General features: G+C 45.6%; 1 protein-coding gene across 1 annotated transcript; it reads left to right on the forward strand.

The window, feature by feature from the left end:
- The first annotated feature begins 9199 nt into the window (after positions 1-9199).
- On the forward strand, positions 9200-19201 carry LOC135814048 (uncharacterized). Its single transcript, XM_065327101.1, has 14 exons — positions 9200-9409; positions 11193-11291; positions 11466-11536; positions 11761-11842; positions 12723-12758; positions 13197-13264; positions 13757-13849; positions 14364-14394; positions 15756-15835; positions 16303-16345; positions 16947-17009; positions 17695-17770; positions 18077-18143; positions 18679-19201. The coding sequence occupies exons 1-14, from the start codon at positions 9379-9381 to the stop codon at positions 18742-18744; spliced, it is 906 nt and encodes a 301-aa protein (XP_065183173.1). The 5' UTR covers positions 9200-9378; the 3' UTR covers positions 18745-19201.
- Positions 19202-23333: the final 4132 nt, after the last annotated feature.

Below are 23333 nucleotides of genomic sequence, written 5' to 3' on the forward strand. Positions count from 1 at the left end.
CATTGAATCACAAGAAAATGAAGCGAGAAATGCACTAATGGGAACGGGGCTTGTTAAGGGTAGGAATCCATTTTCTCCAGTGCTTGCCGCTTACCGCTTGGAGATCGTCCAAGAGCGTAACCCGTGAAGCGAGCACAGACATAGTCTAGTTCTGGGACCTCTGCCAAAATAAGACACGCGGAGTCGAAACCTTGCGTGATTCTAGGCTCCAGCCCTAGCAGTAGCTACCTACACCAGAAGCAGAATGTCCCCCGAGGGCCCGCGTGTGAACGCTGCCGCGGAAGTACAATATGTACAGAGACGAGTTCCTAATCGGCGTGTAAGGGGAAATGCCCTGAATACCCCTCGTTCACTTTGCACAATAGCAATCGTAGCAATCATGGAGTTTAGCCATAGTGGAGAATGTATTCCCTCTGATGTGAATCGTGTCGACAGCATCGCATACGACCGTACGCCTTCAATCAAGAAAACGATTGTGAATAGCATGCAGCTGCTAACGGTTCTAAACAGGAGACTTTAAAAGTAGCCTTGGCAATTCAGATTCAGGTAATGATACATGTTTGACTATGAGTTGTGGATGGTGACGTGCGTGATTGGAAATAGAATCAACGCAAATCGTGCATTGTGAAAACGCGGGGCTTGTTCTGAAGGTGTGAGTGTAGCATGTACCATTATCTGTACTAAATAGGCACGTGTATTACCTGAGAACTCCTAGACACTCTTGCTCAGATTACGCACGACCCAGAGACGTCCATTGTTCGGCTGGTGGCCAGATTGCCCCATCTCCGATTCCTCCACGCAATACGAGAGGGAATGCACAGTCTAGTGCCTCGTCTACTTCCCGTATGATACAAATAGTATTGACCCGAGGAAGAGATTGAGTTGAGTTGAGAACAAAGGAAGGACCCTTGTTCTGTTTCGAGCGATACGCTATACAATAGCAGGGGAAAGAGAACAGATAGGAAGAAACCTTCCAAGGGTTTCAAAACAAAACGTTTGTTCGGCTTTCTTTGAGCAACCTCGTCTCAGACAATAAACACATCCTGCTTCTGGCAAGGCATTGTGTTTCGCACAACACTCACACTTGAGTACTGTTCTTTTTGTGATCAACAACACACGTGTATTGTACTTTGTAGTTACGGTTCTGTAAAGCCTAAAGGGTATATACACGTACAATGTAGCTGTGGTGGCCTGTTTGGTGTAGTCAGTGTGTGAGTTACTTCGACTTTGAGCCTTGCAGCGAAAGCGGTCAAACAAACTGACTTCTTGCAAAAAATACCACATCATAAAACTTGATAAACACGTGCCATAAGTAATTGGCGTGCCATCACCATCGACTCCCTTCAGTAATGTTCACTGCATTTCACAATTCTGACACGCAAAAGTGCAGTTTTGTCACGTGGAACATTGTTCACCCCTAGCCCTTCACTTCCAGCGACAGGCACAGGGTTTAATAATGGATCGTTCCAGATTACCTGCTGTGAAGCTTGGGATCGGTGTATACAGTTATGCATGTATGTGTGATCCTGTGTTGATTGCTCACGCGGCTCCGACTGACGACATGCAATGGCTATTGTGGGTTATATTATTATTAGGTACATTGGCATGTTGCTATTGTGTAGCGGTACATGTATTTGACTACCCTGAGATAGCGTGACTATTGGGAAGTACACACTTACCAGAACATCGTCTAGCCTCTCAAATAATACTGTCTCATCATTACTGCGTGCAATGTAGTTCTCTGCCATATGCAGGACGAAGTAATTAGTCAGAAGACTTGACACGCTATTTCATACATGTACATGTACATTGTATTGGCACTCAGTCCACATCATTCTAATAGTTTCTATGTGTTAGACGCTGGTACATGCCGGTACTCGCATAGCTCTGAATAACCACTCTCTTCTTAGTTCTATCAGGAAAATAGAGAACCTTCAGTTTGTGCGTGCCCCCCCCCCCCCCCCGTGTTTCGTGTGTGCAAATGCACAATTGTATGTACATGTACAGTACACGTAGATAACAACAATGAATCAATGTTGATTGTCTCAGATGGAGAGCCAAGGATTAATAATAATTATGTACATCCGCCAACGTCATTCACAGCTAGCGGAGACTTTCAGCGTGTGCTTGTCTTGATTGCGCGCACCTTCCCTCCTATGTTATTGTAAAACCTTCCAAGTCAGTTGGAAGGCTGTTGGAGTGCGCATCCAAGACATGCTAGAGCTGATTGGCCGCTACATGTACATACATGTACATGTTGTTAGTTTGACAGCATGAAACAAAGGTTTATCTACATCTACATGTAATACTAGTATTGTACTAGTATTGGGCTATAAATATGTAGTTGTAGAACATCAGTACCGTCGGTCAGTCACTGAGTGTCGTACAATGTTATCGCATGAGCTGATTGTCAAGTGACTGGTAGTGTTCGTGGACAATAATAGCATAATTAACTTATAGTTCCTTAGTCCTTTCTTTGCTATAAATGATGATGGTAAAGTGATTTTCTAAAGAATTTCAGGGTTGTTGTACTGGCTTGCCTCTTCCCCAGCGGGTCCAATTTGTACCATGGAGTCCTGTTGCTTTGCTGCTTTCTGGTTCGTACACCTCCCTCCCTTGGGTTGTGTTTATTTGAATTCGCAAACCGAAGGGACTGAACATGTCCAGTGACAAGGAAGCGACCCCCCCCCCCCCTCCCTTCAGCTTGTTAGTGGCCAATTACAAGTGGGCAAGGAAGGTTTCTTCTTCTGGTTTTCAGGTCGCCGCAGGTGTTCCGTGTGTACATGTATGTGTGTGGCAGTGTGGCAGTGTGGCAGTGTGCTATCTTGCGGTCGAGTCCTAATCACTGTACAACTCAAGTACTGAACACGTTGCTTGGAAGTGGCAGGGATTTTATACTGTGATCATAACATTATTGTAGTCCGAGCACGGACAGACCGCTTGCAGTGTTGTGCATGGATCGTGGCCATGCTCTTCACTTCTGACATTCTACAACGAACAAGCCGCAGGAACACTACTTCAAATTTACTGATCTTGGGGCACCGACCGAGATAACACAACCCTCGACAATTCTAACCATGATTGAAATCTGTTCCGTGGTCTGTAGTCTGTCAGTGCTGAGTGCTCAGTAATGGTAGTGATAGCTAACACCTGCATGGCTACTTCACCTTAGCTTACAGTGTATAGTTTTACAATTGAAATGCTTTAGTCCACGCCAGGCCCACTGCAACGGTAGTGGTGGTGGCCGGTGTTGCCCCAAAAGGTTTGCCACAGTGTCAGCTGTGCAAGCACGTCGTCACCCGAAACCTTACTACCTGACGGCACCCTTTCAGTGTCAAAAGATCGAACGTTGCCTTCAAGGGCATCCACATCTGAGTAGTGGCTCTGAAGAGGATCGTCCTGAAAGCGGGCAGTTACTTTAGTTTCCAGTGCTAGGTTTAATAGAGGTAGACAGTTTGGACAGCTGTGTGTGTGTTTAGGTACTAGGGAGTTGCGTATTTCGCGGATGGTGTATTGATAAAGTTCACACCAGTAATAAGCTATTAGCAGCGATCAGGTGCTGCTTCACACCTGTAGGTTCACAATGAAACTAAACGCTTTCGGGCCGAGGGAAATACATGTAGGTATCCCCGCTGTCATGTTGGAATGGTCAGCGACAGCGGCATGTAGCTAAACGTAACGTCTACATCCCTAGCCTGTCCAGGCTGCTCAGCCTGAATCGGTACCGCAAATCCTGGCTGTTGCCACGTAGCATTTGTTCATCTGACACACTGAAGGGTATGGACTGGCGGCTCGGGGTGATCAGGAGAAACCTTCTCGGCAGCACATAGCCTCATGTTTATGGACATGTACATTTGCCATGTTTACCGCTGCCGAATCTCGGAACAGTACCGTTTTTGTTTCCCTTGTGCTGCGGACGCATCAGCGCAGCACGGAGAAATTAGGCCACTTGAATATTGATAAGGCAACTGGTCTTCCAAACAGTATCTTGCTAACCAGGCTACCAAATTACCGATAATGCGATATGAACGAAGACGTTTCCAATCATACATGTATACATGCAGTCATGCACTAGAGACCCATGCACATGTAGGTAACCATGGTGACCGTGTGAGGAACGTTGTTAACATGAGATGTACACCACCCTGACAGAGTCAAACTCTTTTGTTTTAATAGTAAAGTAAGGTGTACTGCATACTGCCATTACTGGTACGTGTATTTCCAAGAGTGGATCTCCAGGCTCCTGCAGCTTGCGCCCAATCATCACTGAACCGCCGTCAACGTTCAGCCGCCTTCACCTGTGCGGCCTTTATCAGTGTAGTTAGAACCAGGGTGGACTAAAACCGTTTAGTGCTATTACTTGTTAGATGTACAATGTAGATCCACTGCATCTGTACAATGGATAATTATAGTCAAACTGATTTCAAGGATTCCCCAAAGGCAACCGGTCTATCGAGATTGATTCCTACAAGTGTAATGAAAGCGAACCTGCGTGTGTAGCAGCTGAAGAGCGAGAGGGATGGGGAGTGGGGGTTATCATTATAAGCATTCCCGCGTTGAAGCGTTTTTTGTTTATTTACGAGAAACCATTAACCTCGAGAACAGAATACTGCATAGAGGTGGTTGCAGACGCAACTGTGGTGGTGAAACTGGAGTATCTCCACCGACCTGAGGTCTCGGCTTCAGCGACACTTCAGTGCAGTGAAAAATGGGGTTTAGAAAGAGAGGAATGAGGTGTAAGGTATGGGGAGTGAGAGTGCAAATCGCTGGAGAAGTGGGAGGCTACATAATATACTTTACACAGTTTACATAACTTCTACATGTACAACCCGTGATCTCATGCTAATTCGTATTAATTTCGAGTTTCCATTGCACTGCTTTGGAACTGATCCTTTCCTCCAAAATGCGGCACCCTGGTCCAAAGACCAGTCGTAGACTCGTAGCGCCACGTTTGAATTCATCTCTCATGAAAGTAGTAACTGTGTTTTGGCTCGAGGGAGCAGGATGACTGCAGTAGCTACTACTGTAGTAGAACTTTATAAAATCATAGATCTACGTTGCCTGATGATTGTAATACGTGAAACTCAGAGTTGCGACACAGCTTCCAATCTCTCTTGCGTAAAAAATAATGATAGATCTATTTTCGTGAAAAGAAGAAGGACAAAATGTTACGAGTTATGACTAACTGTCCACCAACGTAACCAGATCTTATACAGTCAGCGAGTGCAACAAAATGGCACAAAACTGACAAGGAGTACCGAGACATTCGGCGACCTTGTCAGTTTTGTGCCATTTTGTCGCACTCGCTGACTGTATAGGATCTGGTTATGTTGGTGGACAGTTACGGTAGTCATAACTCGTAACATTTTGTCCTTCTTCTTGATGGTGAGCCAATATAGTTACGAAGAAGAAAGGAAAAGGACAAAATGTTACGAGTTATGACAAACTGTCCACCAACGTAACCAGATCTTAAAACAATAGGAGGACAGAGAAAGTGTTTTTACTCCGAGTTCTGTTTTAACCAGATCTTATACAGTCAGTGAGTGCGACAAAATGGCACAACACTGACAATGAGTACTGAGACATTCGGCAACCTGACACCTAGCTACAACACTTCTCCAAGGCGCAAACCAACAACCTTCCAACTTGGAAGGCTCAGGTTCGGAAAGGTCGAAGAGGGGAAGGAAAGCGCAACGAAGAAGAGCACGAGCTACGCATCACGGCAACAAAGAATGCCGAAAGTTACTGGATGATGACGAAACTAGTAAGACTATTGGACAGACCGGCCCTGCTACAACTCGACAACGCAAAGCAACAGACCACCCAACTTGGGAGGCTCAAGTTTATGTAATAAACATAGAAGGGGAAGCTAAGCGAAGACGATTTGTGACAAACCGAAACGCCAACATCCTACTGAACTCCACTATCATGTATGATGGACTAGTTATGTACAATAACAAGTAGTTCCACACAAGGTGTCAGGTTGCCGAATGTCTCAGTACTCCTTTTCAGTTTTGTGCCATTTTGTCGCACCTACCGACTGTATAAGATCTGGGTACGTTGGTGGACAGTTTGTCATAACTCGTAACATTTTGTCCTTTTCCTTTCTCCTTCTTCTTTTCACAATAATTTAATTTGCTCACCATCCGAGTTAAATATAGATTTATTTTCGTCTGAGAATTGATTCAGTTCGGGAAACTCAGAGTTACGAAAAAACAACTGCTCGTTCTTCTGTCTGTGTTTAATAAAATAATATAGGAGAAGGACAAAATGTTACGAGTTATGACTAACTTGACTAACTTGTTGGTTTGCGCCTTGGAGAAGTGTTGGAGCTACATTGTAGGTGTCAGGTCGCCGAATGTCTCAATACTCCTTGTCAGTTTTGTGCCATTTTGTCGCACTCGCTGACTGGATAAGATCTGGTTCGTTGGTGGACAGTCATAACTCGTAACATTTTGTCCTTCTCCTATTTCCCCCATAATTAAAATAATAGTATGTTACAAGTAGTCTGACACTCAACAGGCAGTCTCATAGTATAATATTATCTGTACGTGGTCCTATTGCTGTGAACCTTTTTGCTGTGTTCGCTTCATTCATACATTGTATTTCCCAGTCTGTCCCATCCTCGATCAGAGTGAATTCTGTGCTGCGCTAGAGTTTGCGAATCCATGGCCTGCTCAAACCATGGGACCCGGTCTCGACCCTCAACTAAGTACTTATCGTGAGGTTAACCCGCGGACATGGAGGCCCAATGCAGGAGGCTCATACAGTCATGCTCAGTCTCAGACTCTCAATCTGCTTGGCTCAGGCTATTGTAACGCTGGCATCCGGGTCTTGGGCATGAATGACAGACACCCAGTCGCGGAAGGAAAAAGAAGGCCAAATATTTATTGTAGAGCCAAAGTCAAAGCGACCATAGGCCAGATTGACATGCTCAACCACCGAAACTTCGATGGGGGAGTCGCAAGTCGAGAAGATGATGGCTGGGATTACAGTAGCTCTCGTCTTATCTTGAGATGAACTAACTTCAGGACGCCCATCACATGTTCATGAAACGATTACGTAACGTAACGTTCGTTTGTTGTTGTTGTTGTTGTCGTCGTTGTTTTTGTTGTTGTTGTTGTTGTTGTTGTTGTTGTTGTTGTTGTTGTTGTTGTTGTTGTTGTTGTTGTTGTTGTTGTTGTTGTTGTTGTTGTTGTTGTTGTTGTTGTTGTTGTTGTTGTTGTTGTTGTTGTTGTTGTTGTTGTTGTTGTTGTTGTTGTTGTTGTTGTTGTTTCAAATCTCTATTCTCACGATATCCAGTGGCCAATATTGAGATAATAGTGAAAGGAAGGAGAAAGAGTGAGGAAGAATTGGGTGGGCAGAGCCTAGGGGTTAATGACTACTTACTCGTTGTTGTTGTTGTTGATTTTTATTTTACTTCGCAAGGCCAAACGGGCAATGGTGCCCAATTCTATGGAAGCGAATTTCAAAGGGGAGAGAGCTACGGGGGAGAGCGAGAGAGAGAGAGAGAGAGAGAGAGAGAGAGAGAGAGAGAGAGAGAGAGAGAGAGAGAGAGAGAGAGAGAGAGAGAGAGAGAGAGAGAGAGAGATAGAGATAGATGTAGATAGATGTAGATAGATAGATAGAGAGAGAGGAAGGGAGCGAGAGAAAGGGGGAGAGAGATAGCGAGACACAGAGAGGGAAGCAGTGAGGTTAGGGGCATCGGAGGGTGGTGGGCGCATCAACGTGTGGTTGAGGGTAGCAGCGAAGAACAAAATTAATTGCTATGTTATTTAGTCTGATAAGCGATTTTGCAGCGTCAACAGGGCGATTTTGAAGCGTCAACAGAGGGAACACAAAGAGTTCATAGGTGCACAAGCATGCAGAGAAGAGTAAATGATGTAGTGCGTGGACGGGCAAAGTCAGACAGAGCATTCATTGCAAGGTGTAGGGGATGGAGGCAAGCTTAAATTGCTGGGCAGCCTTGATCTCCCGTACACTCCTTGGGAGTGCGTTCCTGGCCAAGGCTGCCTGAAAGGCCAGGCGAGATCTGCCGGCTTCTGACTGTGCCGAGGGAACAGTGAGGCCCCTGGAAACCATGGAAACCGGGTGGTGCTACCAGCTGATGGTGAGAATAGGTCCTGGTCCTCCTGGAGGACACTGCTGGCTTTCCCATTGACACAGCGCCACACCAGGACGAGCCGCTTCTGGGCGTAACACTCGCGAACTCTGTACAGGGACATCCGTTCGAGCAGAGGCTGGGCAGAGGTGTGAGGCGGCAAACCATAATACAACTCTCGCCGCTCGGTTCTTGAGGGAGGAAGAGAAGGCGTTAGACCCGTATACTACGTATAGGAGGTCAGGCATGATGACTGACCTCACATACTGGTTGGTTGTTGGTTGGTATATTTTTACTTCGCCAGAATGAACAGGCATTGCTGCCTTCTTGCCTGGACAAGTGGATTGTCCAAGCTCTCACAAAAAGACGAAGAAAGGAAAGAAAATTAATATTACATGAGAGTGTGAAGCATGCAATCTTATAAAATAAAAAAAACTGGATGCGACTAATGAGGCAGAGACATCTGCGGGACCGCCACAGTGCTCCAATCTTCTGCACAACTTTCTTCGCAATCGCGTCAACATGGGGGTCCCACCTCACAGCGGCATCAAGGGTCACGCCGAGGTACCTTGCTGGTGGACTCGAGGGAAGCTCTGTCTGGTTGCAGCGGACAGCGACATGCTGACCTGCATTGCGTTGTGGTACAATCGACAGGACCTGGCTCTTCTTGTCATTTTAGAAGCAGATGTCGATGCTTGAGCCAGTCAGCGACGTTGGTGACGGCCCCTGATAGGCAGGCTGATGTGGCTAGCACTGATTTCCTGTGGCAGTGCACGGCGATGTCGTCGGCTGGTTTTGCCGTTTGGGTTGACCGACTCGATAGCGACCAGGGAGTTGTTATAGCCATGTAGATATTGATAACGACCTTGACACTGGATATCAGGGGAGTTAAATTGTATACCCATAACTCCCTGGATACCAATTACCAAGGAGTTACTCAGTAGTGGATAGTACCCCCCCCCCCCCCCGCACTCGAAGTACAACATTAGCACGGTCGCCCAAATGGTGTTCTACGAATGGTCGTTCGTTGAACAGGTTTCGCCGAACGGTTTTAGCTTGCAGGAAGTGAAAGGCAGCTAGTTCATGACTGTGTAAAATTTATTTCAAAATTCTCATGTTTCTTCGTGAACGTTCAAGCTGCGTATCAAACACTTGTGTGGTTTGTGACTTTGCCGTATCCGATGCCGAGAGGTGGATGACAATTGCTGTTGCCGTTCCATACGGGTGCTGTGTAGAGTCTCAGGTCTTCCTTGACGCGCTATGGTTTGGTGAAAATTATGTCGAATACCAAACGAATCGTATACGTGGGTAAGTACTTCTTGTGATTTTTGGTTTACAATCACGAGCAAGATATCTTTACATCTGATTCACGTCTTGATAATGTCATACATCTACAATCCATGATGGCGGCACGAGTGAAGGGCAGGAATGATCATGGACTTGTAGTGAAATCTTGCTGAATTGAGGCAAATCAGTTTCCTATTTTGCAGTAATTTGAACGGTGCCTACATGCAATACAAGTAATACTATTTGTGTAAGACATTGCATTACTATGTGCTGTAGTGCGTAACTGTGGTAAGCGTAGTAGCGAAAAACCCTGTCCTGAATATGGTGATGAGCGAAGAGCGAAAGTGAAGAAGAGAACATCTCCTGGCAGTGTGAACATTTTGAACATGGCAGAAGTAAATTTCTTTTCTGTGTGCACTGTGCAAACATAACGATACCTTTGGTTGTGGCCTTTTCCACCTACCTAAATTTGTATGTCTTTTAATGGTAAAATGGCGGACCTATTTTGTCAAAATCTTGCACAAATACTACACTGCAGTGCCTGATTGTACTACAGTAAAGATCATGCAAACACACTCTCACCAAACTAGTCAGGAGTTCGTAGAGGCATGGTGGCGAATGTGCACTCCTAAGGGTGTGCTCACACTGCGACAGCATAACGAAGAAACGTGATAGTTGTGCTCGCACTACGTTGTATGTCCGAAAACGCCGAAGAGAGGTGTTACGATTTCGAATTTCTTGACGTTCAGAAAAAAATGTTTGCATTACATGAAGTTCAAATTGAGTGAGTTTTTTACAGGCACTGAGCACTCTTATTTCATACAAGCCTGGGACGAAAGCTCAAACCTCCACCACTGCTATATGCCTGGGTAGTTCAACATTTCCGCTCCATGGTCACGGACCTTGAATTCAGGCCCGGTTTCATTCGAAAATAAGTTTCGTGTCCAAGGGACTTGACGTCAATAGCACCCCCTTTTGAGGCTGTGGCCTCAGTTTGAAACGTAACCACGAAGTTTAGGTCACGTGCATCCCATTGCCATGCAATTTGGCCGCTTGACCGCATGGACGGTGGTTTTGGCCACAGTATGAGCGCGACCCTAACCGCATACCCTAACCGCATACTCTGTAAGATGAATGATTACAGCTACGTATCACCACCCCTGTATCAATCAATCTCTCTCCCTCTCTCTATCTCTCTCTCTCTCACACACACACACACACTCTCTCTCTCTCTCTCTCTCTCTCTCTCTCTCTCTCTCTCTCTCTCTGCCTTAGTTTGAAGTAGACCTGTTGTTGCTTGTCTCGCATCACTGGTATCATAATGATATTGTCTACGGCACTGGAAGACGGCAGCCCACAGAACGCGCAGGGAACTTTGGCCAGTGACCTCCTTGTCCAAGGAGCCATCTGTGTAGGTGGAATCTTATATCCCTGCGAAAGTCCATTGCAGCCACTGACAGATTCGGTTTGCGTACCCGACAGTCGAACACAAGCCACCATGCCACCATGCAGGGACTGGATAAGTCCAAGCAGAGTTGGCGGTACCCCCAGTTTCCGAGGCACAACCCACAAAGCTGCACGAGGAATCGAGTCATAGGCTTTCCGTAGATCTACAAAGAGACTGTAGGGTTTGGTGCCATGCTCCACAGCCTTCACTGCAAGAGCTGGCAGGCAGTAAAATCATGTTGATGTTCAATGTATTTGCCACTACAAGTATGGGTCATGTCTAGTGAGATCTTGCTTGGTCAACTTGAACGACAGACTAAAGTCCTGGTGTTGTGCTTCTTCACTGTGTGTCTGGCAGGTGGTTTGGCAGAGGAGGTAGATGAAAAGCTGCTACATGCTGCCTTCATTCCGTTCGGCGAAGTCGTGGATATCAACATCCCGCTAGACTATGAAACAGGTTAGAAGAGGCTGCTGCTGCTGCCACTGCCACTTGTCAATATTGCTGTTTTCCATTTTTCAAATGTTACTGACTCCCATGTTTGGCCGTGTGGTAATGTTATCACATATGTATCTGACCGTTGCTGAATAATTTTGTTCGTTTCTTGATGTTGAAATTCCGGTTTGCCCTCAGAAAAACACAGGGGATTTGCGTTCATTGAGTATGAGCTGCCAGAGGATGCTGCGGCTGCAATCGACAACATGGTAAGTCGTCCTTCAGCTAATGACCTTTACTCTAGTATGCAGCCACGTAGCTGATGACCTAGAGAATCCGAGGGTGTTTTCAAGTGACGACGATTGTGCCATGGAATGACATATGACTTTGTACCAATACGTCACTATTGTACTGACACATGCTGTGCAACATTGTAAATACAATGTGTGCTTACCTAGTGTCTGGATTTTTGCCATTGTCTGTGCACTGATAGAACAATGCTGAGATCCATGGCCGTACAATACGATGTAACCTAGCCAAGCCAATGAAGGCCACTGAGAGGTCCATGAAGGCTGGTGAGTCAATGAAAGTGGTCTGGCTGTGATTACGCTGGTTCTTTAGAATTTTATGCTTTTGCCCTTTTCAATCCAGTGAAGACTAGAATGCCAGGACACTACAGCAGTAGTATTGACAAAGGCGTGTATTACGGATGACCTCATACATACATGTACTTGAGGGTGAGGGAGAGAGCTCAACGGAGGCATGCCGGCTACATGGCGGCCTGTGCGGGTTCTGAACCGGGGTGGTACTGCTCATCGTTCAGTGTTACATTTATTTGATGAGAGTTTTTGTCAAATAATATAACCTGTACGAGTCACACGCCATCATGCCATCCAATCGAATCCTTTTTCCGTCAGGAGGTATTCCACAGATTCACTTCAAGTTGAAGCTGGTGGCACACTAAGTGTCGAGGCATAGTTTGCCTTGTTAGTGGATGACCCAACTCCATCCGTTTAGCATCCCAAAGCTGAAACTTTGCAAGCCACGGACATGTCGGCAACAAAATATAACAGCCACCTGTTTAGTAGAGGAAGACGACAGATAGCAGCCTCAATCAATCCAGGTCAGGATGCATCCGCACTAGTTGAACTATTTGTTCAGTTTATCCACTAGTGAATAAGGAGGTATCACTCCACAGACAAAAAGTTTGAAAACTGTGTATGAATATGCCTGTCATGGAAGGTACATGTGGATTCCCCCCCCCCCCCCCCTCCTATCATAGATTCCAGTGACCATGTACATGTATATGGGTACATAAATGTTTTTTGTATTGCATATGTTCCCACGTTGGATTTTTCTTGGCTTTCCCATGTGGGGGACATAGTTTTCTTTCTTTGAATGACGTATCACGTGAAATACGTATTTTCTTGCATATGTTGTTTCCCTGCTCTCTAGTGTGGTCTGAGGAAGGTTGGCTAAAGCAGCATGCGGGTAAGTGTCTCAGAGCGCCGTGTGTTTATTCACCTCACCATTGTTGGTGCATCTCTGATTTCCGTTAATCTTTTCCCAGTGCATTTGCTATACATGTACACACTTCTTAAAAAATGTCTTGTACCCTGTAAAGTATTGCCAGCTTCGGTGATTCAATGATATGTGTGTTGATGATGCCATAGCAAGGCGCAGGTCATCCCTAGGGCTCTATGTTACTACAGTAGAATCACCTGTGCTTAGCAACCACGCCATGCCGTGATGGTGCGCAGAAAACCAGTTTTTTTTATTGCAGAGGTTCAAATGTACGTAGCAGCATGGCCTAGCCTGAATCCTGAATTGACCACCGGTCTCATATGACAGGTTGTCTCCTATCGCAGTGCTTGCTCAACACAGGTGTTTTGTACATAATGTAACTGCTCTTGTGGTGCTTTGCTTCAGGTGGTGGCACTGGTGAAGAGGTTCTCTCCGCTCCAAGCAATGTGGACGAGTCATCCACCGCAACTGAGGTAAATTGCTTTCTTTGTCTTTCAATTTTGTGTTGTTCCAATTGCCATTCTTTAGTAATTTACTTGGGAGATTTGAAACAATCGCACCTGCTGTAGTATATTATCGAGCCGGCTCGATAAATATAATATATTACTGCAATGTAGTGGTGTGCACGGGTAGTTGGGTACCCTTGCTACCCGTGAGGACCTCTGGTACACAATAGTACCCGAAAACCCGAAGTTGGAGATGACATCATGTACAGTGCACGTGTACAAATTCATGTAATACTCTGCATGTCTACCCAGTGTGTAAGGGAAGGGTGCATTATGGTGTTACCATAAAAACATTACCCGGCCGGGTACCCGTGCTACCCGTGGAAAACTACCCGATCCCGATACCCGAAGAAAATGCTGCCCAACTCAACATGCACACGTATCGTGACATCCACAAGAATCGTAGCTGCTGTGTGTTGCTGAATATTGGGTCTCATCTGTGACGTTGATATGCTGCAGGAGGAAGGCGCCAAATCCAAGCCAAAGGGCAACTCATCGGTGTTCTTTGACATCACCATCGGTGGTAAACCAGCTGGTCGTATCACCATTTTGGTAAGTTCGAAAAATATATACTGTGTTGGCGTACATTCATATTTTACGTTTAGAATGTGTGTGTGTGTGTGTGTGTGTGTGTGTGTGTGTGTGTGTGTGTGTGTGTGTGTGTGTGTGTGTGTGTGTGTCTGTATGTGTGTTTTTGTGTATGTATATGTTTGCGTGTAGTACCTTCACTGGAAATTGGGGTAAATGCTAGTGGATTCCAAGATGGATACCTTATGACTCATAATCAGGGAGGCGGTGGTTGCCGTTTGGATTCCTTATGAATCTTTTTCCTCTCTCCCCTCTACCGGGTAGACCCACATGACTAGTTCCTGGCACACGGTACAAGTGTGTATGAACGTGCGTGTTTGTGAGCTTGTTCCTTTGTGTACATTGCTCCCATAAGGTGCAATCTTCTACAGAGGTGGACCTTGAGACATGTAATAGCAGATGCTTCCCCCCCCCCCCCTCCCCAGTGATACTAAAGTAAATGTCTGCTGTTCTTGTTTGTATGTGCTGTGTATATTAGCTACGGCATGACGTTGTCCCCATGACAGCAGGTAGGTGATTCGCCGGTTACATGTTGCTTTTCACTTTGGTGTAGCCATGGACACCAACATCATTCTCTCCTGCACAAGTAGAGGTTATGCACCTAGCGTTACATCTATGTCATCGTTTGAATGGTTTGTCTGGCCTGGGAACAGAAGCGTTGCTTTTGCCACTCCATACAAAGCATACTATATACGGTGATGTCATTCGCTTAGCCTCCGTATCCCGCATGTATTTATTTGCACTTGTTCATTGAGAGTCCGCATTTGCCCTCAATTGCTTGGCTTTCAACTACTAGTAGCCATAACGGATACCAACAGAAACACTTTTAAAACAGTGAATGTAGTGTGGATGTTCTCACCGACATTCTACCTCATGTCTACAATGTCATCTTGGCAGTGGCTAGAAATTGATACATCAAAAAAAATTGACGGGTTTGCGTACCGGGCAGGTCAAGAACAAGGAGTCGTACAACTCCCTGGTCAAGAACCACCTTTCCGCTTTCGTGGGACGCCACCACCCCATGATCAGGCGTCAGATGCAGCTCCTAAACGGTGGGGGAGGATAGATCATTACCGTATTTCCCCGTAAGTTAGTACGTACTAACTTTCGAACTTAGCAGCCACATGAGTACTAACTTTCGGGGGTGGTACTATCTTTCGGGGAGTACTGTAAAAGCCATTATTCGAACGAGGCGCATATATAACGATTTCCCAAATTTGACTAGTTTACGTGTACCAAAGGTAACGATTCTCACTCATTCTCAACGCTCAATAGGACAGTATTATGTATCGATTTCTGTATAACGATTTCTATTTTAACGACAGATTTCTCCTCGTTAGAGTTAGCACTTCGTTATATATATGGCTTTTACAGTACTTTTTTTTATCGGGGGCAAATGACACGCAGTGGGAAGCCTGCGCAACTCTAGTGTCCGTGCCTATGATGTATGTACTGTACGGTGTCTGTACATGTAGGACGGGTACGAACTTACTATCTTTCGGGGGAACTGTCTTTCGGGGTGATAACCTCTGCAGTGGAAAGTGTATTTTTTATAGGGGGGTACTAAGTCATTGGGGAGAACTTACGTACGGGGAAATACGGTAATACATCAGCTTGAGCTTTAGCCGTACCTTCCAGCCTTTCCAGGCAGGCCTGCTTGCCTGCTGATATGGGACACCTATCATGGATATACTGCATTGCTTCGCGTACGCAGTGGTTTGCAGGAGATGCCGTTGTGGCAAGAATTGATATACTGGTGACGGTTGTAGTAGAGAATTCGCCAGTTTTCTGCGGTGTTTTGCATTGTGCTTAGCAGCCGAGTCTCAAGATATGTATTATGTGATTTTGTTGTCTTTTTTTGTGTTTCTAGAGAATTTCCGAGTGCTGTGCACTGGGGACAAAGGGTTCGGCTACAAGGGCTGTACTTTCCATCGCGTTATCCCACAATTTGTATCCTCAACCATCAATGCTGTTGTCTCATGGTGTGTGTTAGTACAGTACTGTCGGTCCCCGAAGCCTAGATCCTAGATCATTTTTATTTTCATGTATTACGGTCTATGTACAGTTGAGGCACCGTATATACATGGTATGCTGTGCGTGGTGAAATTCTAGGCTGGTCGTTCTTCGGCGCTCCGTTCTTCGGCGCCTGACAGTACTGTATGTGTTGCTGCTGAAGACCTCCCTATCGGTATGCCTAAACCTAGTTGATGGACTTTTCAATAGGCTTCATGTGTGTATTGCATTACCAAGGATATGCACCGCTCTACGTGGGATGAATCATGTTGGCATGATCTTGCATGCAACTAGACCACTCTAGTAGGACTACATATGTTTCGTGGTGGTGTAAGTCTGTGTTCGTTGGTACTGTGAAGTGCATATGCCGGCAGTTGCCTTTCTTGACTGCACCCATGGTATAGATGTGTCAAGGTGGCGACTTCACGAATCACGATGGGACCGGTGGTAAGTGGTGATCCCGTTTGTTCTGCTCCATGTCTGGCACTTGGCGTCACACACGCTCATGCTCGTGTGCGCGGGGGGGGGGGGGGGATTGCGTTCTGTTACCGTGGTCACGTGATCAGGACAATCCTGTTCTTGTTCTGCAGGTGCATTCGTAACTGTTACTCAGATATGAACAACTCTTCTCCTAGTGTAGCTCTTCTCCTAGTGTAGCTCGTTGTAGCTTTGAGGTGTACATGTACCCAGCTCTGATCTCAAACAGGACTGGCAGGTTTGAGTGGATCAAACTGTTCTCAAACAAGGCGGGGGCCATGTTTTCTGTGAACAGTTTTGAAGCCCTCGCCACCGGTGCACCGCTACTAAGTTTTGAAGCATTTGCAGAATTCAACCTAAGGAGGGGGGGGGGGGGACTTCCTTTATTCTGCTTGGCTGCTTACTTGCGTTATGTTACAACTGAGTTTGAATCCAATCTATGTTGACTCCCTGCTGGATTTGCATGCATGCCCGGCTGCTATAAGTATCGTGTTGGTCCCTTTGTGCAGAAACATCCCTGGCTGTGGTGTGTGGCTGTCTCTGATGCATTATCATGCTTTGCTTGCTGCAGGAAAATCTATCTACGGTGGCAAGTTTGAGGACGAGAACTTCATTCTGAAGCACACCGAGCCAGGTCAGTATGTGTCAGTGGTGTGTGTTTTGTCTGTGTCATTGCTGTGTGTGTGTGTGTGTGTGTGTGTGTGTGTGTGTGTGTGTGAGAGAGAGAGAGAGAGAGAGAGAGAGAGAGAGAGAGAGAGAGAGAGAGAGAGAGAGAGAGAGAGAGAGAGAGAGAGAGAGAGAGAGAGAGAGAGGAAGGGGGGGGGGGAGTCGTGAGACAAACCCAAGATCGTTTAGTATTAAAATGGAAGATTGAATGGATTATGGTGCTAAAGGAACTCGGAAACCATGACAAAGATGAAGGTATTGTGCATATGCAGCTTTTGAGGCCAATGAAGTTTGAGATTGCTATGCCAGCTTCAAGGAGGTATAGGATTGCATGTGGGGAAAGGAATGTACAAGGAGTGATATGTGACACCGGGTTCAGAGCAATGAATTCAGGGTTAGGGAACTACAGGAAGCGGGATTCTGCCACAAGTAAAAATGGACAAGGACATTTTTATGCAAGTCAAGAAGGTACGAATGTAGGCCACTGCGAAGTGAGACTGTTCCTTTGCAGCGTCGTGATCTTTAACCATGGCTGCCAAGGTTGCCCACTAAGGCACAGGCTTTCCAACGACTATATGTAACTGCAGTGACACCTCTCTTGGGAAAGTGTGGAAATGTAGAAATGTTGCTTTTCGGTCTTCTTTGTCTTGAAGGTACTCTATCTATGGCAAACTCGGGTCCCAACTCCAACGGCTCTCAGTTTTTCATTTGTACGGAAAAGACTGATTGGTAAGTCTTGAGCAACTGCCGTGTAACGGGCACGTAGTGTCTGGTGCAGGTTATGTAATTCACACAGAGTTGTAGGGCTTGTCTTGGCCTAGTATCTCGAAATAGCAACCTGCTGTGTTTGCTTATGTTATTGATGTATTGTCAGCCTAGAAATGTATATTGTCACACCGAGTATTTGTGTGCACATTCTTGGTTGTTGTTGTTGTTTGAAATGCTGTTGTTGTTGTTGTTTGAAATGCTGTTGTTGTTGTTGTTGTTGTTGTTGTTGTTGTTGTTGTTGTTGTTGTTGTCGTCGTCGTTGTTCAGGTTGGATGGAAAACACGTTGTGTTTGGCAAGGTAACAAACGGGTTAGACGTTGTCAGGAAAATGGAGGTAAGCATACACGAAGCCTGTTTATCCTGCTTTCCATGCATTTTAGTGTATCTTTTGGTCACCTCCTAAATTCTCACCTTTCAACTGTGTACCATGCACCAGAGAAGTACTGTACTGGTCAATGAAATCCGATTGTGTTAGTCAAGTATGCCACGCCGGGCGCTGTGCAGCCCTAGACCTGCGAACACTGGGATATTCACTGATGCAGGGCGCAAAGCTGACTCACTCGATTGGATTTCATTGAGCAGCACTGCCTTTGAAGTAGACGAAAAAAGCTCCAAAGTAGACAACATGTCAACAAGATTTAGAACAAAACACTTCCACGTTTTGTCTAGTAGAAGTCAATTGTTCTGGACCTCATTTGCAGTGCTTTTATGTAGGTTGTTGTCACATAGTAAGTGTCCTAGCTCTCAGTCGTCTTAACTTAATTACTGGCCTCAATGATGCGAGTGAATGAAATCATGCATGTTGTTGTTTCTATTTCAGTGTGTGTTCAAGTTTACTCTGTATCCACGTGCATTTTTCTTCCTTTTAGGCGGTTGGCTCACGAGCTGGTCATCCATCAAAGAAAGTCGTCATTAACTCGTGTGGACAGCTATAGCCGTCCGCCGTCGCTTGAGAAGTTTGCCATGTCTTGGTTGGTGGAACAAGTCTGTATCATAGAAGTTCTGTACATAGTGTATTTGTATAGTATCATTGGCGTTGTATGTTAGTCTGTCATCGCTACATTTCCATGAAACAGCAAAATCAATTTCATGTAAACACACACGTGCATGCTCATCATTTTGGCAGTCGTGCTGGATTCTTCTGCTGGTTCCACTGCCTGAAGACCCTGCTGCTCCGAATGCAGCTAGTCAATTTGGTCTCATCATCCTTGAAAGGAGTTGTGGATCAAGTTTTAGCAGCATGCGCTGGCTGCCCTGACCATGCTCAAGGGAGGAGTGCTCATTCTCCTTCCTCTCTCTCGCGCTCCCTTCTTCAATTGAGCCTTCATTGTTTCATATAAATATCCTTTGGACTGAGATTTTGTGTTATGGCTCTGAGAGTCCGCACACATACATGTATAGCTAGCCTCTTGGTGTGCGTATTGATACGGGGATACAGTGTGGTTAGTTCAGTTCCTGATCAGAACCCCATCACAAAGGGCACATATACCCCAAGAGTGTGCAACTCCAGTCAATGGGGTTTGCAAGAGCCCCGCACACTACCCGCACGCTGCACATGATACTGATGGCTGCAGGGGTGTACTCCACCACGCTTTCAGGTACAACTCTCTGATGGTCTTTTTGCACTGTTTGCCAGCATAACCTATTGAGCAATGTGATGTGAAGCTTTGCCAGGCCCACCGTACCGTGGCATGCACTGGGCACAAGGAGAGAGAATAGGCAGTTTCACACTCTTGCAGTTATGGACTCTTGCCAGGCGCATAGCTCGTGTGTAGTCTACCTAGTCTGGTCACCTCACCAGCACATGACCCTCATTTAGAAAAGCAATCCAGTCAGCTTTTCGATTATTTGAGTACTGCATAGTCAAATAAGAAAAATGGCGGCTATGAGGTTGCCGGCAGGGAGTCGTAAAATACCGGTATTTTACGACTCACTGGTTGCCGGTGGTACAGGGTAACGTAACCACATATGTGCGAGCTTCGCCCCTGCTTGCCATCACTCGTAAGTGGTCTCCCATGTTGTACATTCCAGAGACACAGTGTGGAGAGCGGAAGCTCTGTTACAACTTACAACTCTGAACTTCACGGTTGTTGTCTCGCTATCACCAACGCATAGGGCCATGTACTCTTTGAGCAGTGAGCAACCTACTTGCTTACGTCATTCCAGAGAGACATCTATGCTTGCATGATTTCTACCTTTGCCGTGATGCTTGTCAGGTTAATTCTCTTAAAAAAAATTATAAGAGTGTGCAAGTACAACTTCAATTCTATTGCAGACTGCACTACATACTTGTACACAATACTTTTTTTATTATAGAAGAGTGTACAGGTATTGTACAACTTCAGGTGCGCAAAGTCCAGTGTGATCTGGAGTTATCTCCGAACAAGGAATTATTTTGTGCGCAGCACCAGGGTAGGTGATTATACGGCTATTGCCCATCAGCGACTTACGCCAGTTCACAACAGCTCCTTGTGCTGGAGTTTCAATGGTGTACACATCTGCGGGTTGGTTTCCTTGGTACAGTCTGATAGCAAGCTTACGAGCACATGTATAAGGCTACTTCACTGCATCGAGCCTACTTTCGATGGTAGACTTGGTGCATTGCCATTACCAGTAAATGCAGTGATCAGTAGACAAGGGCCACGTAGCACCAGGAACCAGCGCATGTGCATGTACGCGCTGAGGCCATGAAAGTAGCTTTACTGCAAGTGTTGAAAGTGTAACAACTCTAAAGTTTAACGATTTGCATCATTTTCACTTAGCGGGCACAGTTTAACGACCCCTGTCATCCAGACACCCGTCCTTTTGTGCTCTAGTACACTGTACAGGGGAGAAGGAATACTGTCAGACAGGTCAATTTAACGAGGAAGTACGCGTCTAACGTTTTAATGAGTGACATTTCTTTGTTATTACCGTATAAGTTCTGTTGAGGCCGTAAGCCTCGTATGTGTTATGTGCAGATATGCATGAAGTCTGCAAGATCGTTAACGTATCTTCTCGTTAACCTTTGAATTTTGGACAATCGTTAAATTTGCGACTCATTTTAATAGCATGTACTACAGAATGTTTCTTGCTGAATCGTTTATAGCCCCCCCCCCCCCCGAATAACGTCCGAACGATGCTTAGCTTATGCTATGTAACGATCGGTTTACTGTGTATGAGTATGTCATGTACCATCAGAAGTGCATAACAGTACTCTTGGCACCGCGGAAAGCAATGCTTGAAATGCTAACCACACCCATGACGTCTAGTGAACGTATGTATTAGTCTGGCACGTCTATTTGGAACCTTGGCATCTACAGTGTACATTGTTGCAGAGCGGTGTCGTGTGCAGCGTTACCATGGTTACAGTAAAGTACAACCCAGCTCAAGCCTAGTACTGTAGTAGTTTTCTGGTTTTCTCCGCATCCTCTTTGCATGTACAGTACAGCGGTGCATGTTATGGCGTGCATGGTGTCTGCTTTGAAGTACTGAACCCTCTAGTTGTTAGGATTCACCTCTATAATATCATGCTCAGGGTCCTAGCTGCCAAAGTAAAGTAAAAGTAAATGATTGTGTCCGTTCCCAGAGGGAACTCACGGCGGCCGGTAATTTCAGCCGAGATACAGCGCCTAGGGCGCCTACCAGTGAGGGTGAGGGATACATCTCACAACCACTGGCGCAAGTGCCGAAATCCAAAAATCCCACTAGCTGCGTCCATGTACTTTAAAAAAAGAAAAAAAGTGCCCCTTGTGCCCCTTGTGCCCGGCCACAAGTAAGTTTCCAAAATTCAACTCCTATACTAGGATCTACTCATTGCCAAGAGTATTATTTTTATTATTATAACTTTTTGCCATTACTACAAGTAGTATCAAGAATACATCAGCTCCTAGCGAGCTGATGTATTCTTGCCTTTGTGAAGGTATCGACATAATACCGGATGTAAGTCATTATGGCAGATCGTGTTTCAGACTCAATCTCTAATAATTATTGTGTCTGGTGTAATACTGTACATGCCTCGGTGCTTATCAGCATTGTGAGCGTGGTGTGATTTACATCACGGTACGGCGGCGATGGGTGTGCTGCGGCACTGCAGTGCTTTGAAAGAGGTATGACTTCCTACAGCTAGGCTATGGAGATTGATCAAAGTGATGGCTGACCCTGTGGGTATACAGCTGTATTGTCACACCACGATACGCATACTGTAGGCAGTGAACACATCATGACATCTACATCTACGTGTACATGCCTTTGGACGTTCTCACCTTTCCAAGCCAGGGGCCGAAATCAAGGTAAGTACTTACTTGGGCGATTCTCACTTGTCCTTAGCAATCTTTGCACATTTATGATAATCAACAACGGTGACCGTCCGATGATCCTCAGTTTGTGTGAAACATTCAGGATTCTACTTCTTTCTGAATTGACCTTGCCCTTAGGCAAGATGAAAGTTCGAACATGGCAGCTGCAAGGGTGTGATGTTAGCCAGCTAACTCAGCTGGGTGCCAATGCCTGTGGCAAGGCTTCAGTTTGTTGATTTTCAAATTACCAATTATGGGAAATTCCGCATGCACTTTCCCAGGTAACTCAGTATCGTGGTACCAGTTGGCGTACTATTAGTATTACATGCACCAAGAGTACAAAAACCGGTTTATGTACTCTTGCATACTAGTACGCTGATTGCAGGCCAGGGAGTCGACCACAAGTTCTTTTCTTGGATCGCACACTATGTACATGTATTCGGACAATTACAGGTACATGTACCGGTATTTGCCTCATTTCGGGTCATTTGTATCCCATTGTTGACGTAGAGAGCCGTTGCACGTCTATCACATGACCATACTCGGCAGCCATAATAATTATTATTGGTTCAAAGGAGTCAGGTCCACTCAACTCATGCATCTATGGGTCACACCAAGAGGACATAACTCTTGGTCACACGATGTTATAGGGTTCTATGCCCGTTTGAATTTACGAATCAAAATAAATACAAACAAACAAACAAACAATGTCAGCCATATTGGTTCCACTGTTGCCATGCCATGATCACTTTCCACACATCACTCAGGATGATCACTGTGACATGTATTGACATGAAAAAGATGTGAAACCACTCTTTTGTATGATTGGTATTTCTATTCTGCGGGTTGTAGGCATTGAATTTCCAGTCTACATGTAGATCTACGATCAACACTGATCATGCATGCTGACAGTGTTCAAAGTTTGAAGTCAGTGAGGGTATGTATGGTAACTCTGGCATACATGTGGTGTGTGTGTGTGTGTGTGTGTGTGTGTGTGTGTGTGTGTGTGTGTGTGTGTGTGTGTGTGTGTGTGTGTGTGTATTCGGTTGATGTTACTTGTGTACTGGACTGGACTCCTGCACACTCATGGGATACTACAACTACTAGTATGAGCAATTTGCATAGTTCCCTGACTCGTTCCTGATGGAGTCTTCTTGGAATGTTAATGATATCGAGCCAGCTGTTGCTGCAGTGAACAGGGAACTGTCTGATTCCCACTTGACGACTGTCAACACCTGCCTGTACCT

The sequence above is a fragment of the Sycon ciliatum genome, chromosome 4, assembly GCF_964019385.1.
Source record: "Sycon ciliatum chromosome 4, ocSycCili1.1, whole genome shotgun sequence".
Lineage (NCBI taxonomy): Eukaryota > Metazoa > Porifera > Calcarea > Leucosolenida > Sycettidae > Sycon > Sycon ciliatum.